At 42.3% G+C, this 26,499-nt stretch overlaps 2 protein-coding genes across 2 annotated transcripts in view; one reads left to right on the forward strand and one right to left on the reverse strand.

Annotated features, from left to right (window-relative positions):
* snrka (SNF related kinase a) overlaps positions 1–10,350 on the forward strand; it is a 38,506-nt gene extending 28,156 nt beyond the window's left edge. Inside the window, exons 5-8 of the mRNA XM_079240349.1 lie at positions 3,303–3,437; positions 5,936–6,137; positions 6,548–6,639; positions 6,753–10,350. Coding sequence (XP_079096475.1) covers positions 3,303–3,437; positions 5,936–6,137; positions 6,548–6,639; positions 6,753–7,881 — 1,558 coding nt within the window. The 3' untranslated portion in view covers positions 7,882–10,350. The remainder of the gene's footprint in view (positions 1–3,302; positions 3,438–5,935; positions 6,138–6,547; positions 6,640–6,752) is intronic.
* A 1,506-nt stretch (positions 10,351–11,856) lies between these two features.
* The window catches only part of ano10a (anoctamin 10a), a 29,130-nt gene continuing 14,487 nt past the window's right edge, over positions 11,857–26,499 (reverse strand). The window contains 11 exon segments of the mRNA XM_079240922.1: positions 11,857–12,668; positions 19,120–19,236; positions 22,695–22,823; positions 24,946–25,137; positions 25,219–25,407; positions 25,509–25,583; positions 25,670–25,725; positions 25,829–25,886; positions 25,888–25,977; positions 25,983–26,159; positions 26,162–26,215. Coding sequence (XP_079097048.1) covers positions 12,627–12,668; positions 19,120–19,236; positions 22,695–22,823; positions 24,946–25,137; positions 25,219–25,407; positions 25,509–25,583; positions 25,670–25,725; positions 25,829–25,886; positions 25,888–25,977; positions 25,983–26,159; positions 26,162–26,215 — 1,179 coding nt within the window. The 3' untranslated portion in view covers positions 11,857–12,626.

Here is a 26,499-nt window from a genome sequence, read left to right on the forward strand (position 1 = left end):
TGTTCCACCACATCATGATGAGAATCTGATGTTCCACCTCATCACCATGAGAATCTGATGTTCCACCACATCATGATGAGAATCTGATGTTCCACCTCATCATGATGAGAATCTGATGTTCCACCACATCATGATGAGAATCTGATGTTCTACCTCATCATGATGAGAATCTGATGTTCCACCACATCATGATGAGAATCTAATGTTCCACCTCATCATGATGAGAATCTGATGTTCCACCTCATCATGATGAGAATCTGATGTTCCACCACATCATGATGAGAATCTGATGTTCTACCTCATCATGATGAGAATCTGATGTTCTACCTCATCACCATGAGAATCTGATGTTCCACCACATCACCATGAGAATCTGATGTTCCACCACATCACCATGAGAATCTGATGTTCCACCACATCACCATGAGAATCTGATGTTCCACCTCATCATGATGAGAATCTGATGTTCCACCTCATCATGATGAGAATCTGATGTTCCACCTCATCATGATGAGAATCTGATGTTCCACCACATCATGATGAGAATCTGATGTTCTACCTCATCATGATGAGAATCTGATGTTCTACCTCATCACCATGAGAATCTGATGTTCCACCACATCACCATGAGAATCTGATGTTCCACCACATCACCATGAGAATCTGATGTTCCACCACATCACCATGAGAATCTGATGTTCCACCTCATCATGATGAGAATCTGATGTTCCACCTCATCATGATGAGAATCTGATGTTCCACCTCATCATGATGAAAATCTGATGTTCCACCACATCATGATGAGAATCTGATGTTCCACCTCATCATGATGAGAATCTGATGTTCCACCACATCATGATGAGAATCTGATGTTCCACCTCATCATGATGAGAATCTGATGTTCCACCACATCATGATGAGAATCTAATGTTCCACCTCATCATGATGAGAATCTGATGTTCCACCTCATCATGATGAGAATCTAATGTTCTACCTCATGATGAGAATCTGATGTTCCACCACATCATGATGAGAATCTGATGTTCTACCTCATCATGATGAGAATCTGATGTTCCACCTCATCATGATGATAATCTGATGTTCCACCACATCACCATGAGAATCTGATGTTCCACCACATCACCATGAGAATCTGATGTTCCACCTCATCATGATGAGAATCTGATGTTCCACCTCATCATGATGAGAATCTAATGTTCCACCTCATCATGATGAGAATCTGATGTTCCACCTCATCATGATGAGAATCTGATGTTCCACCACATCATGATGAGAATCTGATGTTCTACCTCATCATGATGAGAATCTGATGTTCTACCTCATCACCATGAGAATCTGATGTTCCACCACATCACCATGAGAATCTGATGTTCCACCACATCACCATGAGAATCTGATGTTCCACCTCATCATGATGAGAATCTGATGTTCCACCTCATCATGATGAGAATCTGATGTTCCACCTCATCATGATGAAAATCTGATGTTCCACCACATCATGATGAGAATCTGATGTTCCACCTCATCATGATGAGAATCTGATGTTCCACCACATCATGATGAGAATCTGATGTTCCACCTCATCATGATGAGAATCTGATGTTCCACCACATCATGATGAGAATCTAATGTTCCACCTCATCATGATGAGAATCTGATGTTCCACCTCATCATGATGAGAATCTGATGTTCTACCTCATCATGATGAGAATCTGATGTTCCACCACATCATGATGAGAATCTGATGTTCTACCTCATCATGATGAGAATCTGATGTTCCACCTCATCATGATGATAATCTGATGTTCCACCACATCACCATGAGAATCTGATGTTCCACCACATCACCATGAGAATCTGATGTTCCACCTCATCATGATGAGAATCTGATGTTCCACCTCATCATGATGAGAATCTGATGTTCCACCTCATCATGATGAAAATCTGATGTTCCACCACATCATGATGAGAATCTGATGTTCCATCACATCATGATGAGAATCTGATGTTCCACCTCATCACCATGAGAATCTGATGTTCCACCACATCATGATGAGAATCTGATGTTCCACCTCATCACCATGAGAATCTGATGTTCCACCTCATCATGATGAGAATCTGATGTTCCACCACATCACCATGAGAATCTGATGTTCCACCACATCATGATGAGAATCTGATGTTCCACCTCATCACCATGAGAATCTGATGTTCCACCACATCATGATGAGAATCTGATGTTCCACCTCATCATGATGAGAATCTGATGTTCCACCACATCATGATGAGAATCTGATGTTCTACCTCATCATGATGAGAATCTGATGTTCCACCACATCACCATGAGAATCTGATGTTCCACCACATCATGATGAGAATCTGATGTTCTACCTCATGATGAGAATCTGATGTTCCACCACATCACCATGAGAATCTGATGTTCCACCACATCATGATGAGAATCTGATGTTCCACCACATCATGATGAGAATCTGATGTTCCACCTCATCATGATGAGAATCTGATGTTCCACCTCATCATGATGAGAATCTGATGTTCTACCTCATGATGAGAATCTGATGTTCCACCACATCACCATGAGAATCTGATGTTCCACCACATCATGATGAGAATCTGATGTTCCACCTCATCATGATGAGAATCTGATGTTCCACCACATCATGATGAGAATCTGATGTTCCACCTCATCATGATGAGAATCTGATGTTCCACCACAAAGCTGCTCTGCTGGATGTAGATCTGGTGACTGTGGAGGCCGTTGGAGGACAGTGAACTCATCGTCATGGTGGAGATGATGTGAGCTTTGTGACATGGTGCATCATCCTGCTGGAAGTTTCCATCAGAAGATGCTACACTGTGCTCAGAAAGGGATGAACATGGTCAGCAGCAGGACTCGGGTAGGCTGTGGAGGTTATACCAGGTCATGTTGGTACTGAGGGGGTCCAAAGTTTCCCGTTCTTAGCCGACAGGAGTAGCCCCTGTCTTCTGTTGTTGTAGCCCATCTGTCGGGCTGGACATGTTGTGTAATCAGAGATGGTGTTCTGCCTGCCTTGGTGTGAACCAGTGACTCCTGATGTTCAGATTGTCATCTTGACCATGTTTTCATTGCTAAATGCATTCATTTGCTGTTGTGATTGGCTGAATTGATTTTAGTGAGAAATGAGGAAGTGACTGGCAGTGTTTCTCCTCTGCAGTTCTGCTGTAATTTCTCATCCACCTCAACATTTTTACAGTTCTTTTAATTTCATCTGTTGTTTCAGAGCTCTGGAGACCAACAAATATAACCAAATTACAGCCACGTACTACCTGCTAGCAGAAGGAATCCTGAGGGAGAAGCAGGAAAAGGAGGTCCAGACCCGCTCCTCCAGCCCCAGCAACATTAAAGCACACTTCAGGTAAAGAAGGGCTTTCACAGACTGTGTTTCAGTCAGCTGTGTCTCCTAGCCTGCAGAAACTTTTCAGGTAAACTTGTTATTAACAAAAACACACTTAAAAAAACCCACAGAGCCCAAAGCAGACAACTGACCTTTCTTTTTTCACAATGCAGAGCACAGTCACAGTTAATTAAGGCTGGGTTAGATCTCCCAAGGTTTAGTTTCCATTTCTGGGTTCACTTGTTGGTATCGGGAATGACAGAGCAGGAAAATGATCTGAAAAGATTCTTCATAAAGTTTTATGTTGAAGCCTTCTTCTCTAATCATCACACATAATTATTACTATATTTTCATACAAAAATCAGAGCTAAGAGAGTCTGACTTCAGTAATCGTGTTCCTATTAGCTCAGAAAACATCTTAGTTCACTGTCAAGCTATTTCCTTTGCTTACTTGCCAGTGTCGGTGCTGTGGTTATAAAAGGAAGCGTCAGATGAGAGGAACAAATAAGGAAGAGGACAGTGAGGAGCCGTATCAGGACAGCTGTGCTTGTAAAAGATGGCATTACTCCCCACACATTATTTAATCTGTTCCCCACGGGTGCAAGAAGTCCAAGAAATGTTTTACATGACTTTAGAGATCCTCTGACCATCTCCATCCAGAGGACTGAGGTTGGTCTGAGATCAAATCAGGCCTTTGTTCCTGTGTACTGGGTGAATATGAGGTGCCAGGGTCTAATGATTCCATCTCTGGGACAAGACAAAAGAGGAAGCATGAGTCATCATATGTTCCAGTCTTGTGTAAACAGTAACAGAGACGATGTCTGAAGAGCTTACTGCACAGATTAAAGCTGAACCCATTCACAGTTGTCACTCTTAAGTGGACCAGTTCGCTTCCATATGTTGCTGTGTTTATTAGGGCTGTGACAATATGTATTTGTCCAGATTCGATCCCGATTTTTTTGGGCACCGATTCGGTTTATATTGCGATTCTCACAATTCTTTGATATTGCTGATTTTTGTGGATTAAAAACAAAAATTGATTTTAATGAGGAAAAAACAACACAGTAGCCAGACCATCATTCTGCTGCTATAATTCACAAGAAGACAAATAAAAAGATAAATAAAAACCCAAAAAATTGACAAAAATATTATGAATTATTTTTATTTGGAAAAAAAAAAGATTTTTTAACAAAAAAAAAAAAAAAACGATTTTAAAATTGTGAATCAAAAAAATCCCAATTTTTGATTTTTTGAATGGATTTTCTCACCCCCTAGTGCTTATGTCCTCATCTTAGCTCCCCTTATATGGTGCAGAGTGTTGAAGGAAGGTATCATGATGCTGAACTAGTTTTCGGACTGATTCAACAACATTTGAACCTAACAGGATGACAGCGGTTAGAAACAGGAAATAAAAGTAAAAACGAAGCAACCAGCAGCAGCTCATGTAGCTGCAAGAAACTAGAGAAAACAGTTAAAACACAACTCAGGACTCGTTTGGGGGAGCCGGCGTTCTCACACTGCCACTCAGAAAGGAGCATAAATGTACAACATAGATCTTAAATTTTATTTAAAAAAGAGAATAGTTAGTGAGTTTACATGGTGACATTTTTCTTGGCCTGCAGAAGTGAGCTTAAAGGGCTTGAAGAGCTTTGTTTCAGGCTGTTCGGTTGTTGCTGCTGAGTCATATAGATCAGAAATGACCCGAATGATGGATATTAACTTTGGACTCATTTCTAAAAGATCTATTTACCCTCCGGGTTCCTTCGCTCCTTAAAAATGCTCCAGGAATACAGATGTTGGGAGAATTTCCTCCAAGCTAAGATCTAGAAACTAGAGCAGGATGTCTATCTTCAGTCCTACATATCCTGCAGGTTTTACGTCCTTTCTGCTTCAACACACCTGCTTTCATATCAAACAGATCCAAAAGCCTGCACATTGACCCATCAGTCTGATTCAAGTGTGTTGGAGCAGGTAAACATCTAAAAACTGCAGAATAGTGACCCTTGAGCAGTATTTCTTAACCCTGCTCCTCAGGACGCCGTGCCCTGCATGTTTTAGATATTTCCTTGTTCCAACACACCTGACTGGGTGAATGGGAGACTTTTGGGCTTCGAGCGTCAAGAGGAGGGGAATTAATCAGGTGTGTTGGAGTTGGAAACATCTAAAACATGTTTGTAGGGCAGGACCCGGGCTGGAGGACCGAGTTGAATTGTAGTCCTCAGGATCTGGTGGATCTGTCTCTTTGTAGAAGGAAGCTTCCTTCCAGATGTGACAAAACCAGCGTCAGGAAGTTTTAGTTAAAGGTTGCGAAGCTCAGACACAATTCACTCCTACATTAGACCAGCGTGTTGACAGCAGCTGTTTGACCCTCTAAGTACTAATAAACCATGTTTTAGCAGTACTGTTACTCTTACAGCACTCGGCTCAACGCTTGTGTGTCTGATCAGAAACTGAAACTGTCAAGTTAGAAATGTTTTTACAGCCATCAGAGCCAAGTCTTCTCTGCTCCGTTTGTTCAGGCAGTCCTGGCCGACTCGAATGGACATGCACCAGGACATAGAGGACAGTTTGGCTTCTTCATCCATCTCCCACACTGGAGGCTCTCAGTCCCCAGCTCGCAGTGCAGAGAACCTCCTGAACGGACATCGCTCCAAAGGCATGATGGACCTGGGCCGAAGGGAAGACAGCTCGGTAACGGACCCTGTGGGACCCCCGGCACAGGTAGGCCTGTTTCCATCACACAGCTGACGTCTCAGATGTTTGACTGTCTGGATGAGTTTTTCCAAACAAATGTAGTGCTAACGATCAAACATGGAAGCTCATTCTGTGATTTTCAGAAAACAAATAAGCATGATGTAAACAAACCGGCTCATCATCAATAATATTAATCATTTAGACTCAATTTTAACTTCAAGCATAAATGCAAAGATATACACAAACTTACACTGGACTGTTGTTAGCGGTGAAAGCTAACATGCAAAACCAAATCAAGGAAATAAAGCCTGCTTCACCTAAATGTGAAGCTAAAGCAACATGGCTGTCGTTAGCTTGTGTTTTTGGACACGCCGGGTAGCTGCCATGTCTGTTAACCTGTGAAGTATCTGACTTATCTTTTGTGTTTCTTGCTGCAGGGAGCCTGTGCTGCTGCATCTGTTTCTGAGACCTTTAGAGCGTCCGGACCTTCCACTCCTGCTGCAGCCAAGCAGAGAATCTGCCTGTTCAGGTCTGGTCAACAGAAATGATCACTAATGTTTAAATAAAAGAAAAAAATCTTAAATTCTCTCATTTGACTCATAAAAGTCACATCTAAAATAATGGATCACGTCTGATTATCAGGGTGGAGGAGGATGAGGAGGAGGAGGAGGAAGAGCAGGATCCTTCTCCCCTACCAACCCAGGTGATCCTGCGGAGGAAGCCCCCCTCCATCACCAACCGCCTCACCTCCAGGAAAAGCGCCCCAGTGCTCAACCAGATCTTCGAAGAGGAGGGGGAGTCAGACGACGACTTTGACATGGATGAGGGTCTTCCGCCCAAACTCAGCCGCCTGAAGATGAACATGGCGGGAAATGCCAGCGGCCTGAACGTGGGGGCCGCCTCGTCTCCAGGGGCCACGCAGAAGCGCTACCACAGACGAAAGAGCCAGGGGAGGGGCTCGTCGTGCTCCAGCTCAGAGACCAGCGATGACGACTCGGAGAGCCACCGCAGGCGTCTGGATAAAGACTCGGGCTTCAGCTACAACTGGAACAGGAGGGACAGCAGCGAGGGCCCCCCCGGCAGCGAGGGCGGGAATGGAGGGGGCAGCAGCTCAGGGCAGGGGAAGCCCCCCTCCGGAGGAGGCTCCTCTGAAGCGGACAGGGGGAGTCCTCCTGGTGCAGGTAGTAACGGAGGAGGAGCAGGAGGTGGCACTGGAGGGGGGAGTGAAAGAGGAAGGGGGGGTCATAAAGGACAAGGCGGCCCCTCCGGTTGTTGTAACAGCAGCAGCACAACGAAGCCCACCCTCAGCTCGCTGTCCCGATCCACCGAGCTGATGAAGAGCCTGAAGCTGATGAGCTTCTGCCTCAGCTCTCACCTGCAGAGGGAGCGGGGGGGCCATGGATCCAGAGGTGGGGGGAAGTTTATGGTGGACCCTCACAGCGTGAAAATCCAGGAGAAATCCTCTTGGAGGATGTGCATCAGCTCTACAGGGAGCCTGGACACCATCACCCTCTCCACCCCCTTTGCCAGCCTGCCTCATGCCCACCCTGCACAGCACCACCACTTCCCACCACGGCTGGAAGGCCCCCCCTGTCTGCAGCTGGGGGCTACCAACAGGGACCCTCACAGCAACATGAGCACCCTGAAAAACGGCGTGCTGCAGCTACCTCTGTGTGAGAAGACAATCTCTGTCAACATCCAGCAGGGCGGGGGTTCCAGAGACAGCCTGCTGGGCATCTCCGCTCCGGCCAGCTGCTGCCAGGTCATCTGATACCCCCCCCCCCCTGTTGGTGCCGCCCCCTCCGTCTGCTCCTCGTCCTGTTTAAACCCAGCTGCGCTGGTCAGGTTCCTGTTCATAAACCTAGTTTTGTGTCGTCTGACTTCACTTTGACGTTCTTTATAAGAATGCGGGTTTATGAACATGTGGCTGGTTTGGTGAGACCAGACCAGCAGAAAATGGTCATCTTTTACCAGAAAATGAGGAGAAATGCAATTGGGAGTTTTATTTTCCCTTGAAAACAAAGGATGAAAAAAGAATTATTTAAAGAAATTTTGGTTTTATAGAAATGCATTAAAAAAAAATTTAAAAAAAACCTCATGTTTGGACAATACGAAGGTTTTATGTGCAAAAGTAAAAAGTCTTAATAAGGATTCAATGTGCTGTTTAAGATGGGATAGTAAAACTTTCTCACCTTCGCTCTGTTTTTGTTTCTGAGCTTCTGCTGAGGATGTCAGGTCCAGCAGCTAAAGGAGGAGCAACGAGCTAAGAGGAAAAAAAGCTGTTTTGATTTTGAGATGTTTGCAGATTTAGAAAATATTTAGCAGCTATTTTCATCATCATCGCTAATGACATGAGAATGTGGGCAGTCATAACACTCCAGGTGGTGGCGACACCAGGAAGCTGCAGCTGACGCACAGATCCAAACACCTCCAGGAAGTTTTCTTTTCATACAATACCAGAAAAAAAAATTCCTTCTTAAACCAGAATAAAAAAAAAACAACTGTTGTGTTTTTATGTTTGTTGTCAATATGTAGCTGAAAAGACGAAGCTAAAAGAAAAAGATTCAGGTCATGTCCGTATGGAGGCGGGTTTATCCGCGTCTGCCGGGCTTTTACCCTAAAGACGTGTTGTCCGTGCGGAACCGGCGTTTTGGGAGCCTGAAAGTAATTATTATTACATTAACATTATCCGGGTTTTATTCTCGACTTTTCACTTCACTCATTTCCAGATTAAACTTCTCATTCACGACCAGTTGCACGGTAGCAATGAAAAGATTCTGCAGGTTTGGTCGCTGAGAGCCGCAGTTCTGCCAGAAATGTTTCCTGTTTCAACACACCCACCTGAAGAAAGTAGAACCTGAACAGCTGCTGGATTCATTAGAATCAGGTGTGATGGAGACGTCCAAACCCTGCAGGACTGGAGTTGCAGATTCCCAACCTGGAAGTTTCCATCATGATGAACACAAACATTTCCTGACCTTTTACATGAGCTTTAAGGGGAAAAAACCCTTCATGTTTCCGTATATCCAGAGTAGTTGGATGATGGTGGTAGAACAGCATCTTCCATCAAGGGACACTTGCTGCTCTGCATGTTGACTCGACTGTTTAGGGATGAAAACGTTTTCTGATACATTAAATCAAATGTTTTCATATAAAATGATTGTTTTCACTCATTGTGGGCTTTAGTTCAGCAAAGTGGTCACATGATCCCTCTTTGTGGACGGCTGACAACGGACAACAGTTTATTTTTCATTTTAGTTTACGAAGTAAAAAATAGGATTTTAACTTTTTATTTTTATTTATTTTTTTGTTCAAAGGAAAAAAATGAGACTGACAGTCAGATCCAACTCAGCCTTCATCAACACCCCATCATCATCCATCCTCACTGTCTTTCATCTGACCAGCTGTCAGAGAAGGAAGGAGGAACGCTTTGACTTTTTATGCTAGTCTGGATTTTAGCGTTTTATTTATTTTTTGACAATCATCAAACCTGAAACCTCATCAGCCTCTAAAAGCTGTGTGTGAGCAGCAACTGAAAGGGAGGATCGACCGTGTTTGCCCGCATGTCACCTATTTTCAGCCAAGAAGCAGCACATTTAGTCAAGTTGTGCTTCTAAAGGATGATGAAAAGCTGAAGTTTGTCTGCTTTTAATCGTCAGTCTGTCGCTCCTTCTGCAACGGGCGTGAACTCAGCGTACGGCAGCAGGAGGCAAGGAACGATGGGGGGGGTGATAGAATTTTTTAAGGGCAATGGCAATAAGCTATACTGTGTGTTGCAGCTATTTGTGTACATTTTTATTTTTCATTTGCTTCTATTAGTATTTTCTAACTTGTACATCCTGAGTTGTTGCTTTGTTGTAAAAGAAAAAAGGTTTAAATAGTTTTTTTTTCTTTATTTGTTTGAACATTTTTTAAGAACTAAATGTAAATAGATGTAAAAATGGTGCTTTTTCTCTTGATCTAGAACAGCCGGTTGAACCTTTTGGTGCAAAGCTGTACTGTAAATTTAGCCTGGTTATGACTGTAGTAAAACCGTACAAGTGTCAGCTAAAAAAGTAAAGCCGTGTGAAAAAAAACAAAGCAACTCTCGTAATCAGGTCTCTGACTGTTGTCTTACTCAGCTGTATCCACATGTGCATGTGTTTCAGTGTGTGCAGAGAATTAGCCACAGAAATGTTTTTGGACCAAAAAGCAACAGAAGGAAACAAGTTAAGGTTTAATTTCATTGTATTATTCTGTAGTCAAGACCTGTTGTCAGATGTTATATATAGCTGTGGTAATATAAAAAAGGAATAAAAGTCAAATATTGTCTCAAAACTATGGTCTTCTTAGTTTTTATGTGGGTTTCAGATGTGATATGTCTACCTTTCCAGTCAGTCTGGCATGGGTTTGTTTCCTCCTCACATTTTACTCCCTCCAGGGACCTTCTTTCTGGTGACATGTTTACTGAAATTCTCCCGGTTCAGCTGGTTTCCCAGAAGAGCCAAATAAGTCTTCATTCAAGTAATCAACAGACAACCACGAAAACACACCTGTGGCTGAGGAGGAGGAGGAGGTACATAGCTCTTCCTCCTGACAATCCAGGACCATTTCTGAAGAGCTACACAACTCCTCATGCTGACTTGTGGCAGAAGATTCTCCAGAATATTTCACTAGAGCCCCTGAATTCCTGAAGTCCAGTACACTGAACAGCATGCTTCAGTGCCCAGTTAAAGTAAACATACTAATATACACATTTTTATTAACCTTTCACTATGCACAACATATTAGTTAACACAACAGTTGCCTATAAACACCCAAGAATTCGCACATAAAACTATGTGCAAAGTCTTGCTCACAAAATGCTACTAGACATTAGATATAGCTCAAGGCACTCTATCAATAAAATGTTTTCATGTAAACAACTAGTTTATAGTGGAACAAGTAAAAGTACTCATGTAGTGACAACATAGCTAATATACTTTAAGCTACTATTAGCAACAGGCTAATAAACATGCAAATTCACATCAGACTGTTGCTGTTTTATTTCATGTGAACATACTATTGCTTCCCAAATGTGTATTATTCTACCATCGAGTGCAAATTTGACCTTAGGGGCTCAAATTTGCACTAAATTATTTACACCCTGGAAAGACTATATCTCTAGCTAGGCTGGGAACATATCGGGATACCCCAGGACGAGCTGGTGAATGTAACTGGGGAGAAGGAAGTCTTGCTAAGACTGCTGCCCCTGTGACCCTACCCCGGAAAGGGGGCAGAAAATAGATGGATGGGTGGAGATGTGTGCTTACACTCATTACTATTCGGAAGGGTTTTTTTGGACTTCCAAATAAAACATATTATTCCTAACTTTAGTGTTCTATTATGTAAATGTATAGTTAACCTAATTTATGTAGATATCTACAATCAAGGTAATGTTAGGAGGAGAGCCATGCAGAATAAAGCCTTGTGATCCAGCTCAATGTGCTGAAAAGCTACCAGAGGCGTTTAATGCGCTGCATGATACCAAGAAGCTTCACCCTGCTGGCATTGCTCAGATCTCTGCCTCACAACTTCATAAACCATGAAATTCCCAGAGCAGCTGCCACCCTAGAACTGGTCATGAAGCAGCCTCCTCGTTTCCTCACATGATCAGTCTGAAAGGCTGCAACACGAACATTTAATAAATGGAAATAAGGAGCAGAAACACTCGCTTCATTTCCTGTTTTAGAAGTTTATTTCAAACAAGCCCACTCTTATAGTTGCAATACTTTGTATGTTCAGGGCACAAGGGAGGTTGCTAGGGGTACAAAAAGCAAATATTCAGGTTGTGTTTCATATAAAGGCACCAGAGGTAAAACTTCAAGTCATTCTCCTCAATGATGGAAAGAACTAAGTGATGTTTGTTGAGCTGCAGCTTACCGAAATCATGCCTCATGCAAGGATGAGCAGGCTCCCACCACATGTCTACGAACCCAGCAAATAAAGCAACCTGTGACTTTTGTGTACTAGTGTTGTCGTTTTTTTTTTAGCCATTACAAGTTATATTCATATGGTCCTGCTTTACTTCCCCACCTGCAGTGCAGAGTGTAACAACGAGCAGCTTTAACACTTAAAAACAGCCAATATACATCTGATTCAGTCAAGTCGGAAGGCTGACCAGTGAAGCTTTGGTAAAGCGTGTTAACTGTGCATACAACACCATCATTTGTTTCTTTCACTGTGCACCATATTCTGGAATAAAGTCATGAGTAAACCCATCCTAAAGTGACTCCAGAACAGAAATAAAGTTCATAACGTTTTCAGTATTATTTTAACACAATCCCATGAGATCACCTCCCCAACTTCAGTATATCTACCTAAAAGACAAACAAAACACATCTGGTTCATCATTCTTCTCTTAAAGTAAACAGCTGTGTTTACTGGACAATAAAACATTACCTCCCACACATAAAAAATAAACCACATTTAATCCAAAACTAATCTTCATAAATACAAATGTGTCTTCCTCAGTGGTTTTAGAGGCCCTCCGTCTCCTTACTGGATGCTCTTACTGAGCTCAGCAGCTTCCAGCATTTTCTGAAACACACAGAACAAACACAATTATATCCGATTTAATTCAATTCACTTCTGAAAATTCGCACACACACACATGACAGCATCTCAGCGGAACAGGTTTAGAACAACCCAAGCACCAGAAAAAGTTATGGTGGTACTAAAATGTTCAAGTAAAATGAAAACTGAAAGCAGTGAAATGTTAATCAAATATTTTATTTTTCTAGATTCCAGATTAAATTTAATGGCAACAACGCCTATAAAGTGCATAAAAGATAATGTTCAGCATCGTTAGTATCTCCTCTTCTTTTAACATCTGGGAAGTGAGGAGAGCAGCTGCTGGAACGTCGTCCCGTTCTGGTCTGATGCAGGATTCCAGCTGCTTCCATGATGCTCCAGATGTTTTGTACTGGTGAAAAGTCTGGACTGCAGCAGACCAGTTCTCCTGTTCCACCATCAGGATGTGGTTCAGCGTGGTCCTGCTGGATCAGTTCTCCTGTTCCACCATCAGGATGTGGTCCAGCGTGGTCCTGCTGGATCAGTTCTCCTGTTCCACCATCAGGATGTGGTCCAGCGTGGTCCTGCTGGATCAGTTCTCCTGTTCCACCATCAGGATGTGGTCCAGCATGGTGGAAGGTCTTCCCTGAAAGAGACGTTGTCTGGATGGGAGCAGATGTTTCAGCATTGATGGAGCTTCCCAGATGTGGAAGCTGCCCACGCCATCGGCACTAATGCAACCCCATCCCATCAGAGATGCAGGCTGATAACAAGCTGGATGCTCCCTCTCCTCTTTAGTCTGCAGGACACGCCGTCCATGCTGTCCACAAACTATTCCACATCTTCATCCAGGTTTCCACTTTGCCTCAGAACATTGGTTACACGTGGTTAAACAGGAGTAGAACGATCAGACATATGAAAACTAAAGATATAATAGGAGATGAGCATTATGGGTACAGCTTCTAAACTTATTGCTCTAACAGCACATAAAGCAGCTGGTTCTGGAAATGTGACATGTAATGAAGGATCTTGGGAAGAGAGAGCACTCAGGCAGTCTTTTCACTTTCAAACTCAGTCTTTGGAGAGGCGTTATACATGCTGACGCCTTCAGAAAGTATTTACAGGAGAGAAATTCAACACCAGGCATCATTCCTGCAGGCCAGAATCCAAACAGCGGTCTAATCAAATAGTTAACAAACAGGTTATCTACAGCTTGGGTTTAAGAAAAAAACCCTTCATTTTCCACTAATCCTGCAGCCCTCTCCACCTTCTGCAAGCAGCAGACTTTGAGAACCGCCAGCAGGATCCTTCAGGACACCTAAAGGTTTCAAAATGTTTTGGCAGGATTCTAATCCAACACCTCAATGAAGTTAATAATAGTTTTAGAAACTTCTACAGAACTACATTAGAATGTTGCTCTGATGCACCACAAAGCACTTCTTTTCTTCTGAAGCTGATGATGCTTGATTTAACCCTCTCAGAAAGTCTAGAATTACAGGAACCTACTTCATCAGCAGAGTTAGAGAAAGAAGTCAGAGCTGCCCAGCTGGCTCTCTGGGATCAGGCTAGACCTCTTGTTCAGCAAAGATGGCGCCAGTGTGTACGGCTGGCCATCTATCACTCATATCACGTTTTGTGTTTTTGTTATTTTTAAGTATTTCTGCTGTTGCCGCTGAACGATTACAGTCTTTGCTGATGTATGATCGCCAGTCTCTTTTATTGATTCGAAAGGAAATCGAAACCTTTAATGCTTTTAATCAGGATGGCAGTGATACTGTTCCCCCGTTCCTGGCGGGTATCCCACCTCACCTGTGCCAGGCCCCCGCCCGATCTTTTCGGCGGAAGCGACCGCGTCGCCGCGGAAGTCATGCTGGTCGGCTAGTAAAGCTGAAATTATAGCTGTCACGCCCTTTATCCATATCCCAGACAGGATATGGATTATTATATCCCTACACTGTGCCCAGACGCTTCTTCGACCCAACTGACGCCTGCCTGGTGCCTGTCGCTGGCTTATTCGAGGAGCTTCAACCCCGACGCTCCTGTCCTCCCAGAGTCTCTAAGCGCCTGGTGGATCATCGGCTCTTGAGGACACTACCACAGGGTTCCCGACACATCGGACGACGGGACTTGGCCCTAACTAGGATTGGTTTGGTGAACGCCAGATGCCTGGCAAACAAAACTTTCAGGAACTGAAGGATTTCTTCAGTTCCCTGGATTTCCTCTGTGTGACAGAGACTTGGATCGGTGCCGGTGAGTCCAGCGCTCTGACCGAGATTTTGCCTCCAGACTATTCTTGTTTTAACTCCCCGCGGACATCAGGTCGTGGAGGAGGGACGGCAGTGGTTTTTAAAACTGTTATTAAATGTAAGCAGCACCGTTTTATCCTCACTCTCCAGCTTTGAAGTGACTTTATTTGAGGTGGGTCGCTCTGACCCAGTGCTGTGCGCTGTCATTTACCGACCACCCAAATACAATAAGGACTTTGTGAAACACTTCTGATCTTCTAGCTGAAATAATGCCAAAGTACGACCGTACTATTTTCCTTGGGGATTTTAATATTCATGTGTGTTGTCCTGATCGGCCATTGGTGAAGGACTTTTTAACTTGTGATGTGTGTGTGGCCCCGCACATCAACATGGACACACATTAGATCTCGTCTTGTCATATGGCATATCTGTGTCGAACTTGGAGATCTGCAATGATGCCATTTCTGATCATATGCAGGTTGTGTTTGATGCCGCTTTCTCCTGTGCTCATTTTAAATCTGCCGCTCCTGTTCATCACCAGATTCTTAACCCTTTAACTGCTGGTCAGTTCTCTGTGGCTTTTAACCAGCTCTGCGCTCTCCCTGCCTCTGCTGATACAGAAGAGCTCTGCTCCTGGTTCAACTCCTCCTGCCGAACCATACTGGGCTCTGTGGCTCCAATAAAGACTGTGAAGCCTAGGGCTAAATCTGAGCCTTGGTTAAATGAGGAAACTCGGTCAGTCAGACGTGAGTGCCGCCAAGCTGAGCGCAAGTGGAAGAAGGACAAACTGCAGGTTTCCTTTCTCATCCTTAAGGACTGCTGGCGTTGTTATCAGGACACTGTTAAGGAAGCCAAAAGCCAACATCGCCATAATCCACATGTATTATTCAAAACTAGTAATTCAGTACTAAATGCCACACAGCCTGCTGGCTTCGAAGCATCTTCTGAGACTTGCAGTAGCTTCCTGCACTTTTTTATTGACAAAGTTTCAACTGCAAGGACTCTGATCTCTTCACCTGCATCTGACCCTTCTGTCTCTGTTCCCTGCTCTGCAGTTCTTGATCAATTTGAGCCGGTATCCTTGTCATTTTTGGAAGAGTTGATTGTTGATGTTAAGCCATCGGGTTCTCCCCATGATGTCGTTCCTCCTGGTCTTCTGAAAAAGGTCTTTCCTAGTGTTGGGAAGACAGCTCTTGAAATTATAAACAGTAGTTTGTCATCTGGAGTTGTTCCATTAAGTTTTAAACATGCTTGTGGTCCAGCCCCTACTTAAAAAACCTGGTCTGGACAGCAGCGTGCTGGCTAGCTTCAGACCCATTTCAAGGCTTCCTTTTATTTCTAAAATTTTAGAAAAAGTTGTCTATACTCAACTCAAGCTGTTTTTAGAGGAACATGATGTTCTGGAAGTGTTTCAGTCTGGTTTTAAAACATTACACAGCACCGAGTCCGCTTTGCTAAGAGTATTTATTGACATTCTCTTAGCAAACGACTCTGGTGATTATACAATTCTTATTTTATTGAACTTGACAGCAGCGTTTGACACTGTTGACCACAACACTTTAGTGGCTCGGTTATGCCACCTTCTGGGTATCTGGGGTACTGCATTGGAGTGGTTCAAGTCCTATCTGTCAGACAGAAGCATGAGTGTGAGTTTAGGAAATGTTGAATCCAGCTCTGCTCCACTTCCTTATGGGATTCCACAGGGGTCGATTTTAGGGCCGTTGCTTTTCTCTTTGTAATTACTGCCCCTGGGATCAATCCTTAGAAGGCATGGTATGTCATTTTACTTTTATGCTGATGATAGTCAGGTATATATGTCTCTTAAAAAGAAAAACACCTTCTCCATTGGTCCTCTTTTAGCATGTCTGGAAGACATCAAAGCCTGGTTGGCTCTAAACTTCCTACATCTTAACGAAGAAAAAACTGAAGTACTGGTGTTTAGTCCCAGTGGAGCTCGTGAACCCCTGCCTGTTGATTTTGGCCCGTTGGCAGGTTTTTTAAAGTCAACAGTATCTAACTTGGGTTTTAAGATGGACAGTGATTTTAAACTGGATCAGCAAATCAGTTCTGTAGTAAAGTCGAGGTTTTTCCACATCAGACAGCGGGCTAAAGTAAAACCTTTTCTTGCACAACAGCACTTAGAAACAGTAATCCATGCCTTCGTTACATCTCGGCTGGATCACTGTAACGCCCTTTATTTTGGGATGAGCCAGTCCTTCCTCGCACGTCTTCAGTTTGTGCAAAACGCAGCTGCACGCTTCCTAACTGGAGTACGTACCGAGGTCCAAACGGAAGCTCAGGGGGGACAGAGATTTTTCAGTTGCCGGTCCAAAACTGTGGAATGAGCTTCACCTCCACATGAGACAAGCCTCCTCCCTGTCCATTTTTAGAACTCATCTTAAAACACATTTTTATTCCTTGGCTTTTAACCCAACGTAAGACAGTTTCTGGTCAGTGTGCCTTATTTTTATTATTGGTTTTTACTTACTATTTCTTTAGTTTGTTTTATTGTTTTAATTTCATATTCCTTGTATGACCTCTTGTTTTATTAGGTTATTTATTTGCATTTTAATTGTTTTATTCTGTTTTTATTCTTGCAGATTGTGTACAGCACTTTGTTTCAACTCTGGTTGTTTTAAAGGGCTTTATAAATAAAGTTGAGTTGAGTTGAGTTCTTTGCCACTGAGCAAGGACCACGTATTATCATCCCACTTATAAAAGATGAAGACCCACTGGAGTGTTCAAGTTATGGGCCATTTTCCCTCCTCTGTGCAGATGTAAAACTGTATGAACAGGTTGTGTGTATGGAATAGTTATTGGGAAAATAAGGCTGGGGTAGGTAATCTTGGTCGGAGACGTTTTTTTTTTTTTTTAACACAGTGAAGTGGTTCCTCATCCTGATAGTGGTCTATTCATTTGGTAATCATAAACAATAAGAAATATAGTTAGACCCCTTTGTTTACTGTAAATTTATAAAAACTCTGACCAATCCAAACATTCGGACCCGAATGAAGTTGTTCATTTCTTATTTTTGTAAGTGTCTTCGCCCGGCTCCCCCCCTCCCCCTCCAGCAGCGCATACCTGATAGCCACACCCTGCATATAAACAGCGTGTTAGGATGAAAATACAAAGTAGTGAAGAAGAAACTCGGAAGGCAAACATGGCTGAGAAAATGCAGGAAGGATTTCCCGACCCGGCTCGGTTTATTTGCCTCCTCCTGCTAAACAGCCGAGAAAGAGAGAATTTCTCGGCCAGCCAATCCTGTCTGGTCAAAATGCATTAATTTATCAAAAACCATATTTATCTATGTAAGGTAGCAGCAGATAACGTCATGAGGCTCCTCCAAATAAATAAAGTAGCTGATACTATAGTAGATGACTGTTTTTTTTTTTTTAAATCGCTCGTTGATCATAAAGCCTCTGACAGGCTGGAATTATCTTTGGTTCAAAGTCAAGTTCAAGTTTAAGTTTATTTATATCGCACATATTTTGCAACAGCAGCTGCCCAAAGGGCTGAACAATAAAGGAACAAGCAACAAGCATGCTGGTGTAACAACTCTGACAAGTATGACGGAGCCAAACCATTTTAAAAACGATTGATAAAATCTTCTACTGGGTTCTAAAACTAACTGGAAGCCAATCCAGGGAGGCAAGCACTGGTGTGATGTGATTATACCGCCTTATTACTGTAAGCAACCGAGCTGCAGCGTTTAGGCAAGCTGCAGTCAGTGCAAAGTTAACTGATAAATGCCATAATAAAGAGAGTTACAATAATCTATGTGGGACATAATGAGCAGTTGGATGACTGTCTCTAGGGGAGGTTTGGGAAGATCAGGTTTTAACTTGGCAATCAGCCCTAAATGAAAGAAAACGCTTTTGACTATAGAGTTATGTTAAAGGAATTATAGATGACACCAGATTTTTTTGCATGGGTACGACAATATGAAGAAAGCGGACACCAAAGCATCACGCATGCATGTCTGCTAATATTTTACAGACACATTTTTGCAATTTGATCTTCATTCCATATTTACTGTCCAAGATGTCTAGCCATGTACCTAACAGAATTATGCTAAATGGTATCAGGAAGGATGTATCCCTGTCAAAGCAGAGGAACCAACGTTTCCTCTGTCCTCTGGGTTGGGATTGAAATTAATTCAGTTTAGGAAACGTGTTTTATTCCTCAGTGGAAAGACGACCTCCATTTACACGATTAAACAAAAAGAGTTTTACCTTTTTCTTGAGGGCTTTCAGGGATTCAAACTCCAGGCGGGCCAGTTTGATCTGGATGTGTTTTGGGACAGCTGGGATGAGGAAGGTCAGGATGAATTTGAAAGCCAGCAGTCCGTGCTGAAAGACATTATGGGGTTAAAGTATTTCAGGGTTTTTTGTTTCAGGTTAAACGCACAGAAAATATCCAAGAAAGGTCATGAGACTTCCTGCAGTGTGCAAACAAACAGCCTCCAGTGTGACTTAGGAGAAAAATTACAAGCATAATGACAAAAAGGTGAATGAAAACAGATAGTATGTTTTACTATCTGTGTTCATTCACCTTTTTGTGAATCTGAAGCCTGACTTTTCTCATTTTTTAGCTGTTAAATTAGTTATAAACACCCACATGATGAGCTTCAAAATATATCAAATTGACTTTTTGTTCAAACCCGTCGTTAATTCCTCCTGAACTTGGAAGCAGCCTGGTTCATAGAGACGCACATTGTAAAATAAATCATCACTGTAACTCTTACAGATGCAATTTCCAATTTCCCCCCTGAGGGAAATTATAACATTAGGACACAATCTTCCAAAATCTATTTATCCTAAAAACCAAAACGTAATTAATCAAAATTTATTCAACAATTAAAAAAAAACATTCCTTGAACTTTATTATTGTATTTTAATTAACAAAACAGCAGAAATTGTCACATTTTGTTCAAACATGTCACACTCAGATGTTCCTAAGAGTCCTTCTGATTCCTCTCCAAAATACGATGATATTGGTGAATGCCACAACTTTCATAAAAAAAGTTTCTGATTCCTCTCCAAAATATGATGATATTGGTGAATGCCACAACTTTCATAAAAAAAGTTTCTGATTCCTCTCCAAAATACGATGATATTGGTGAATGCCACAACTTTCATAAAAAAAGTTTCTGATTCCTCTCCAAAATACGATGATATTGGTGAATGCCACAACTTTCATAAAAAAAGTTTGTAAGTATGATTTAAGAACAAATTGGTTTGTTTGAACTGTTGGTGACCGAGGCCCAGTGCTCCCAGCTGGCTTCCATCCACAGTTGTGTTTGGTATGTGAAGTCATTCCTAAGGCCATATTTTCAGCTAGATGTCAGCAGTTCTTATACAGGTTACCTTTGATACCAACTGGACGTACATGCTGTCTTTGTCTCATGTTGTTGACCATGGAGCTGGGATAAGGACATGTTTCGTGATTTGTGTATGCATATTCAAAACTAAAAAGTATGGCTACAAATCGGTTCTTCAAGTCAGAAAATAAAAAACAGCCATCCCACATTCTACACACTTGGGTGAGTGAATCAGATTTCTCTAATCCATAACCCAATTACAGAGAAAAGGGCGGAGTGTGTCTGCAACCTGTGAGGAAACGAACCATTACGAGTATCTGACCAAAATAAAAGCATTATTTTGGGGTTTTCTCTTTGCTTTGGAGAATTTGTTACATCTTTTCGAAGCTTTTCTCCCACATTTTTTTTTCTAAAGCTCTGAAATTTACTGATGTTTATTCTAAAGCATGGCATCTTTAATGGAAATGAACTGGTCTCAAGCCTCTACATCACGTCCGGGGAAACGTAAATGTGGATAAAGTGTTTCCAATACACCCTTTTCTATATCAAAACATCTGAAAAACCACCTCATGAGAGCGTAAAAAAGGTTTTGGCAATATTTCACTTTATTTTTCAAATGTAGGTGCTTGCATTAGCGTTTTTTTTTAATTGTGATATTTAGTTTCTGTGCAATTCTAGGTGTAATGGAAATGCAGCTAAAGTTCCATGAATGCAGTTGGTTTATGGATGAGCAAAGCATTCATAAATGTTTTGTTTGCCCAGAAACTGATTTACCTTTAGAGGGTAATGATGGTTGCTGGCCTTCACCACCTCTGTGATCATTAGGGATTAGAAATTATGTAAAATATGTGAAAAATGTTTTGTATGTATAAAACTAACTTGTGTTTTCAGACATGTAAAATCTACTAGCGTAGATCAGCTATGATATGCAAACATACAACACTGACTTCTCAAATGAAACATGTTTTTGCTCAAACTTCTCCTCCTTCCAGTTCGTGTTATTACTGGGCCTTTGTGTGCAGACACCCTTGGTTGAGCTGTAGAGAAATTAGTAGATTATAACAGACAACCCTTTGACTCTTGTCTGTTTATCTTACAAGCTGGCTGGGTACTGTTCCCAAGCTACACCAGTATCATGATGCTGCTGCCTGGACTGCTAACCTACCCACCTCCAGCCCTAAAACCATAAAAAGGGGTGCCACGTTTATTTTTAACCTTCAACTGGCTGAACTTGTGTTTTTTTTTTTTTTAAGAAGTGACCTCTTCTGAATTAAAGAAAGAAACTTGAAACTATGAGCTGTAAATGTGTGGAACAACAACAGCATTTGCTCAGCACCACACATGCTGTGAGCTGCCCAGGTTTGTCTCTGTCCTCAACAGCAGCTTATTTAGGACAGGAGGCAGAGTACAAGTCCAACAAAAAACATCACACTGCCTGGCATCATATTTCTATGGAAAATCAGACTCCCTTGTAATTACCCCAGAAGCAGGTAATCTTTGAATCTCCTCCAGTCCCCACTGCTGTCGCTCACGATGCCAGCAGTTTCTCAGGAACATAGTGTGTAACTCTGAGATGGACATTTTACTGTGATGGCCAGACCAATGGACACACATGTAAAGGCGGTAGCTGCAAAAAGCACCAACATATTTTCAGTTATTGAGTTTTCTTTATGTTTAAACTTAGTTTAAATTCTTTAGTTCCTTTTGCTAGCGCGCACATTAGGGAGCCACTGTGTTTTCAGCTGTTTGTGTTTTAGTTTAACCTTATGTTTCTTTTTTTACCGGTGCTGAAGGGATTAGCTTGGGCACTGGGAGGGCAGGAGTATGCACAGCAGGGAAGCTGCTGAACAGGAAGTTCCACAGGCCGTTTTGAAGGCTAGATCATTAGTTTAATTTAGTTTCTTTAAATGTTTGTTATATTTACTTTTCCATTTTGAGTAGACATTGTTAAAATATGGTCTGCATACTGGTCAATGTTGACTAAGTGGTGAGAGTATGTAAATTGTTGGGCTCTAAAGAACCAAAAGCAGCATTCATTCATTTGCTTGACTGGAAATGTAAAATAGTAATTGGTTGATGGTTCAGGTGGAAGAAACTAGACAGCCGGTGATGGCCATTTAACTGGAAAAAAAATGATACTAAACAGGCAAACACATGGATTACCATTACCTTCTCTGGTGGAGGGAAAAGAGTGTTCCAGTCTGCCCATACACTTCCTCACTGACTAAAGTGCTGCAAGTATGACCTCACTGGGAGTGACACAAGGTACTGAAGAGGGGTGTGTAGGCAGTTTTCCTGGCATATAAAACAAGACCTTTTAAATGTAGGTTTAGCCCTGGCGTGGTGCTTTGGTTCGACCACCCAGCACCATGCTAGACACAGCATTTTGCGAAAACACCACGGTCTATTTTATGGTCTGCTAAATGCAGTGCTCTTTGTGAATATGGTGTGTAATGGTGCGTGTGTGGGTCTGAGTGTGAGTATCACCTCAATCGCCACTGTCCACAGGACAAGATGCAGCTCTGATTCAGGGAAGTAAGCTTTGATTTGTGGAGACATGCCAATCAGAGCACAGTTGGTCACAATGGCAATGGCACTCATGGTCTCAAAGGCAAGCTGGACACAAACACACAAGGACAGCAACAGTGGGTGATTTTTTTTTTTTCATGATATGGAGACTAACTGTTCCAGTTGGCCACATGGCAGAAACCGTTAGTCCTTCGTAGCAGCTCTGCTCAGCTTTAAACTAAAGTAAGACTACAGTAACAGACAGTGGGTTGGGAGGGTATGTCACTCAAAAGCTAATTACTGCAATAAGGACGAAAATGGTGGGATTTCAAAGGTTTTGAATTCACCACATTTTTCCACCATTTTGACAACCTATAAGAGGCCCAGATTACATACGGTGTTATGGCTGTTTCCCACCAGCACTTACTAAGCCCTACCCCATTGCACCTAATACCACACTGCCTGGTTTTGATTGTTTCCATTACAACTGAGGCGCACTCGGTGTGGGCAACTCATAAGTATGGGGAAGCCAATTTTCTCGACACACACGGCAAAACGTGGAGGTTAATGTAGCCGTTACATAGATACATAGGTGTACAGAGATGCGTCTACTCTTGTCTGGTCCTTTTGGTCATGTACTGCACACTGCGTTGCTTTATGTTTTATGCTGTATAAATTCACCTCGTCTTTACACACACACACTCTACATCGACTTTATATCTTTAAAAAAATGTAGATTTCAAATAGTTAAACAATGTGTTACAGATAAATGGTACTGTTATGTTTTTGTTGGGAGATTTTTTCTGCATCATACATCTTCTATGTTAGTCAATAAAAATATACAGACCTGTTAGGTCCAGTACATACTGTAAGTTGACATTTTCTAGGGCTTCTCGTAATATATTTTCTGGTATTTTCAGCACTAGCACAGTGGTGTTCTATACATATTCCAGTCATTGTCTTGGTGTTTAAGGTTGTATTTATACAGAAATATAGAAAATTCTAAACTTTTACTGACTTTTAATCTTTAAGTTAAGAGCTGTTTTCTGTATATTGCTAAGTGAGGAAAGTATATTTGCAATTTTGCCACTGCAGTCGACCCAAAACACTGCCTCTCAGTGAAGAATAAACAACATATAGTATAAAATATCATATATATGTCATAATTTATCATATATATCCCTTCCTGCTCTCGTAGAGGACGGACACTTTTTCTCTCCCTCCTGTTCCCACTCTGCCCTGCTGCTTCCTTGTATTGTCAATCTATCTATCTGAGCCTCTTTCTCTATTTCCTTCCAAATTTAAATCATGGATCTGATCAGCTGGTTTCTCAATGCAACTGATCAAATCCTTTTTTCCCAAATAACGGGCGAAGGGGAGCCTGCAGGTCCTGACGGATTACATGCTGCTGGATACGTGATGAAGGTCATGTGTCTGTGGCTTTTTTCTGTGGAGGATTTCTACACAATTGGATTTATGATAACTGGTTTTCTGCTGTTTGGTGCGTGTGGTTTCCTGTTGTGTCGAGCAGTAAGTAGCACTGGAACTCAAGCAGTGATAGAGCTGGACCGTGAACTGGAAGCCAGTTCCAGAGCTCATTCGCAGTGTGTGAAACACCTTGGAGAAGCTGTAGCTCGTTTTGGTGGAAACTGACCCCCAATGTTGTTTCAAAGTTCTATTGAGACCACTAAGGACTTAAGGCTGAATTAAATGAAACTCAACCTGACCCAAAACAAAACCTGTTGTCTGAATCGGGCTCCCTGCACTGGTCTTGTGCAGGCTGGTTATAAAGTCTCCTGAAATGTAATGATGTCTGACGCTTAGTCCCACCCTCCCTCACTCCCATAACAGGCCTGTGGAACTAAACTGAACTCAGCTATCTCAAGGCTGCATTTCCCATCAACAGGCTGGGATGAACTGGGAAATAGTTCACAGACTCACTGAACGCACTCATTCACGCACACTGTTATCAATCAATACATATGTAATTAAATAAATAGAACTACCATTATGAAATAAAAGTGTCATTAAATAAATAGTCAATATAAAGTATTCATCAATCTATAATAAAAAGTCTTGTGAAAAACATGCATTATAGAAATACATTAACTGATCAATTTTGTGTTTACTTCACTGGCATTTTTCTTTACTTCTAGTGTGGATAAATTTATCTATCTAGTTGATAAATAAAATGACTCTGTTGTGTCAATAAAAGCCAGGCGTGTCTCACCTGCCACACTCCGATGTTTGCAGCTGGGTCAGAGAAAGGTCGTTTGAAAACATGGCACATCTTGAAGGCATCACAATATATTTCAGTGATATTGTTCAACACCACCAGTACAGCAGCCAGAGGATAGATGCAGGAGAACAAGCTGACGTAACCGAAAAGCAGGAACAGCTCCAGATAGTCATCAAATGTGCCCTTAAAGAGCACAAAACCACAAAGTTACAAATGGGATCGATCATTCCTTGTGTGAGGAGTGTGTTTAAGGCGTGTACTAACCAAGTATGTGCTCATATCGGCCTCCAGCCGTACTTGTTCTTCCAGAGGAAGCTCTTTGTCCTCCAGAGTCTTTTTCTTGTGGACTTTGCGAATCATCTTCTTGTTGCGTCTCCTTTGAAGCCAGTATGGCAGGAAGGCTTCCATGACCTGATTCAAGATCTGACTGGTGATGAGTAAAGTAGCCAGACTCTGCAGACAAACGAGAAGAGGAGTGGGAATAAGTTATGCGTAGGAGACAGTGACATGGGATGATGGGATAATTAATGAAAAGGAAGGCTTAACGGATCCACCTGTCTGAGCAGAACCATGTCCTGCATAACGAAGGCAATGTAGAACAACGAAGCGAAACAATTGAAGAAGTTGAACTAAACAGAGAAGAGATAAGACAACTGAGATGACTAAAGCAGCAACAACAGCACACAAAGTATATGAACAAGTCACATGTACTCACTACTAACACTTTGAGGACCAAATGATTCTGGTAAGAGGATTCCAGCCGGTGATTTTCTGAACAGAAACAGAAACATTTGGAGCCTTTTAGCAACAAATTCAAAACACTCACTGAGAAAACACTAAAGAGCAACCTGCGATGTGTGGTGCATGTTCTCACCCCACTCGGTGAGGAACTCAGCAGCATATCTGTAGATCAGGTTCATGATCTCTATGACTAACCGCATAGATAATACTTGGGACGAACGAGAGAACTCCAGTCCAGAAAGTAGGCTCTTCATCATGGACCGACAGCACCCATCCTTCAAACTGAAGTAGATCATCATGACGTACAGTGAAAGATATAGGCAAAGCAGGACAAAGGGGAGCGACACGAGATAGATGCGAAGCAGACGCTTAGCGTTGGGGTAGAGGGGCTCCTCGCGTCCCGTCACAGGGTTGAATCCAAGGACGCCATGAAATCCAGGTCGAGGCTCTTCGAAGGCCCTTCTTCCTGCTCAATGTGCCCCCACTGGTAGGCTAAAGAGGCGCTGAATTGCTTCCATAACTGGCAAAGTGAAGAATAAATGCATCAATTACATGGTTCTGGTGTCCTACTTATTACCTGTACAGAGGGAACGGTCAGTTTTCACACATCTGTCTGTCGGTCTCTCAGTCTGTCTGTCTGTCGGTTAGCAACACAACTCAAAGTTATGAACATGGCATTTTAATGGCATTTTTAGGAATTCCCAGAAATGGAAGTGATTAGATTTTGGTGGTGATCCAGATCATCACCTAAAGTCCTGGAATGTTTTTAAAAGGATTCTTCTCTGAACACGTTCCACTCTGTAT

This window comes from Telmatherina bonti (genome assembly GCF_933228915.1).
Source record: "Telmatherina bonti genome assembly, chromosome: 5".
NCBI classification, from domain to species: Eukaryota; Metazoa; Chordata; class Actinopteri; order Atheriniformes; family Telmatherinidae; genus Telmatherina; species Telmatherina bonti.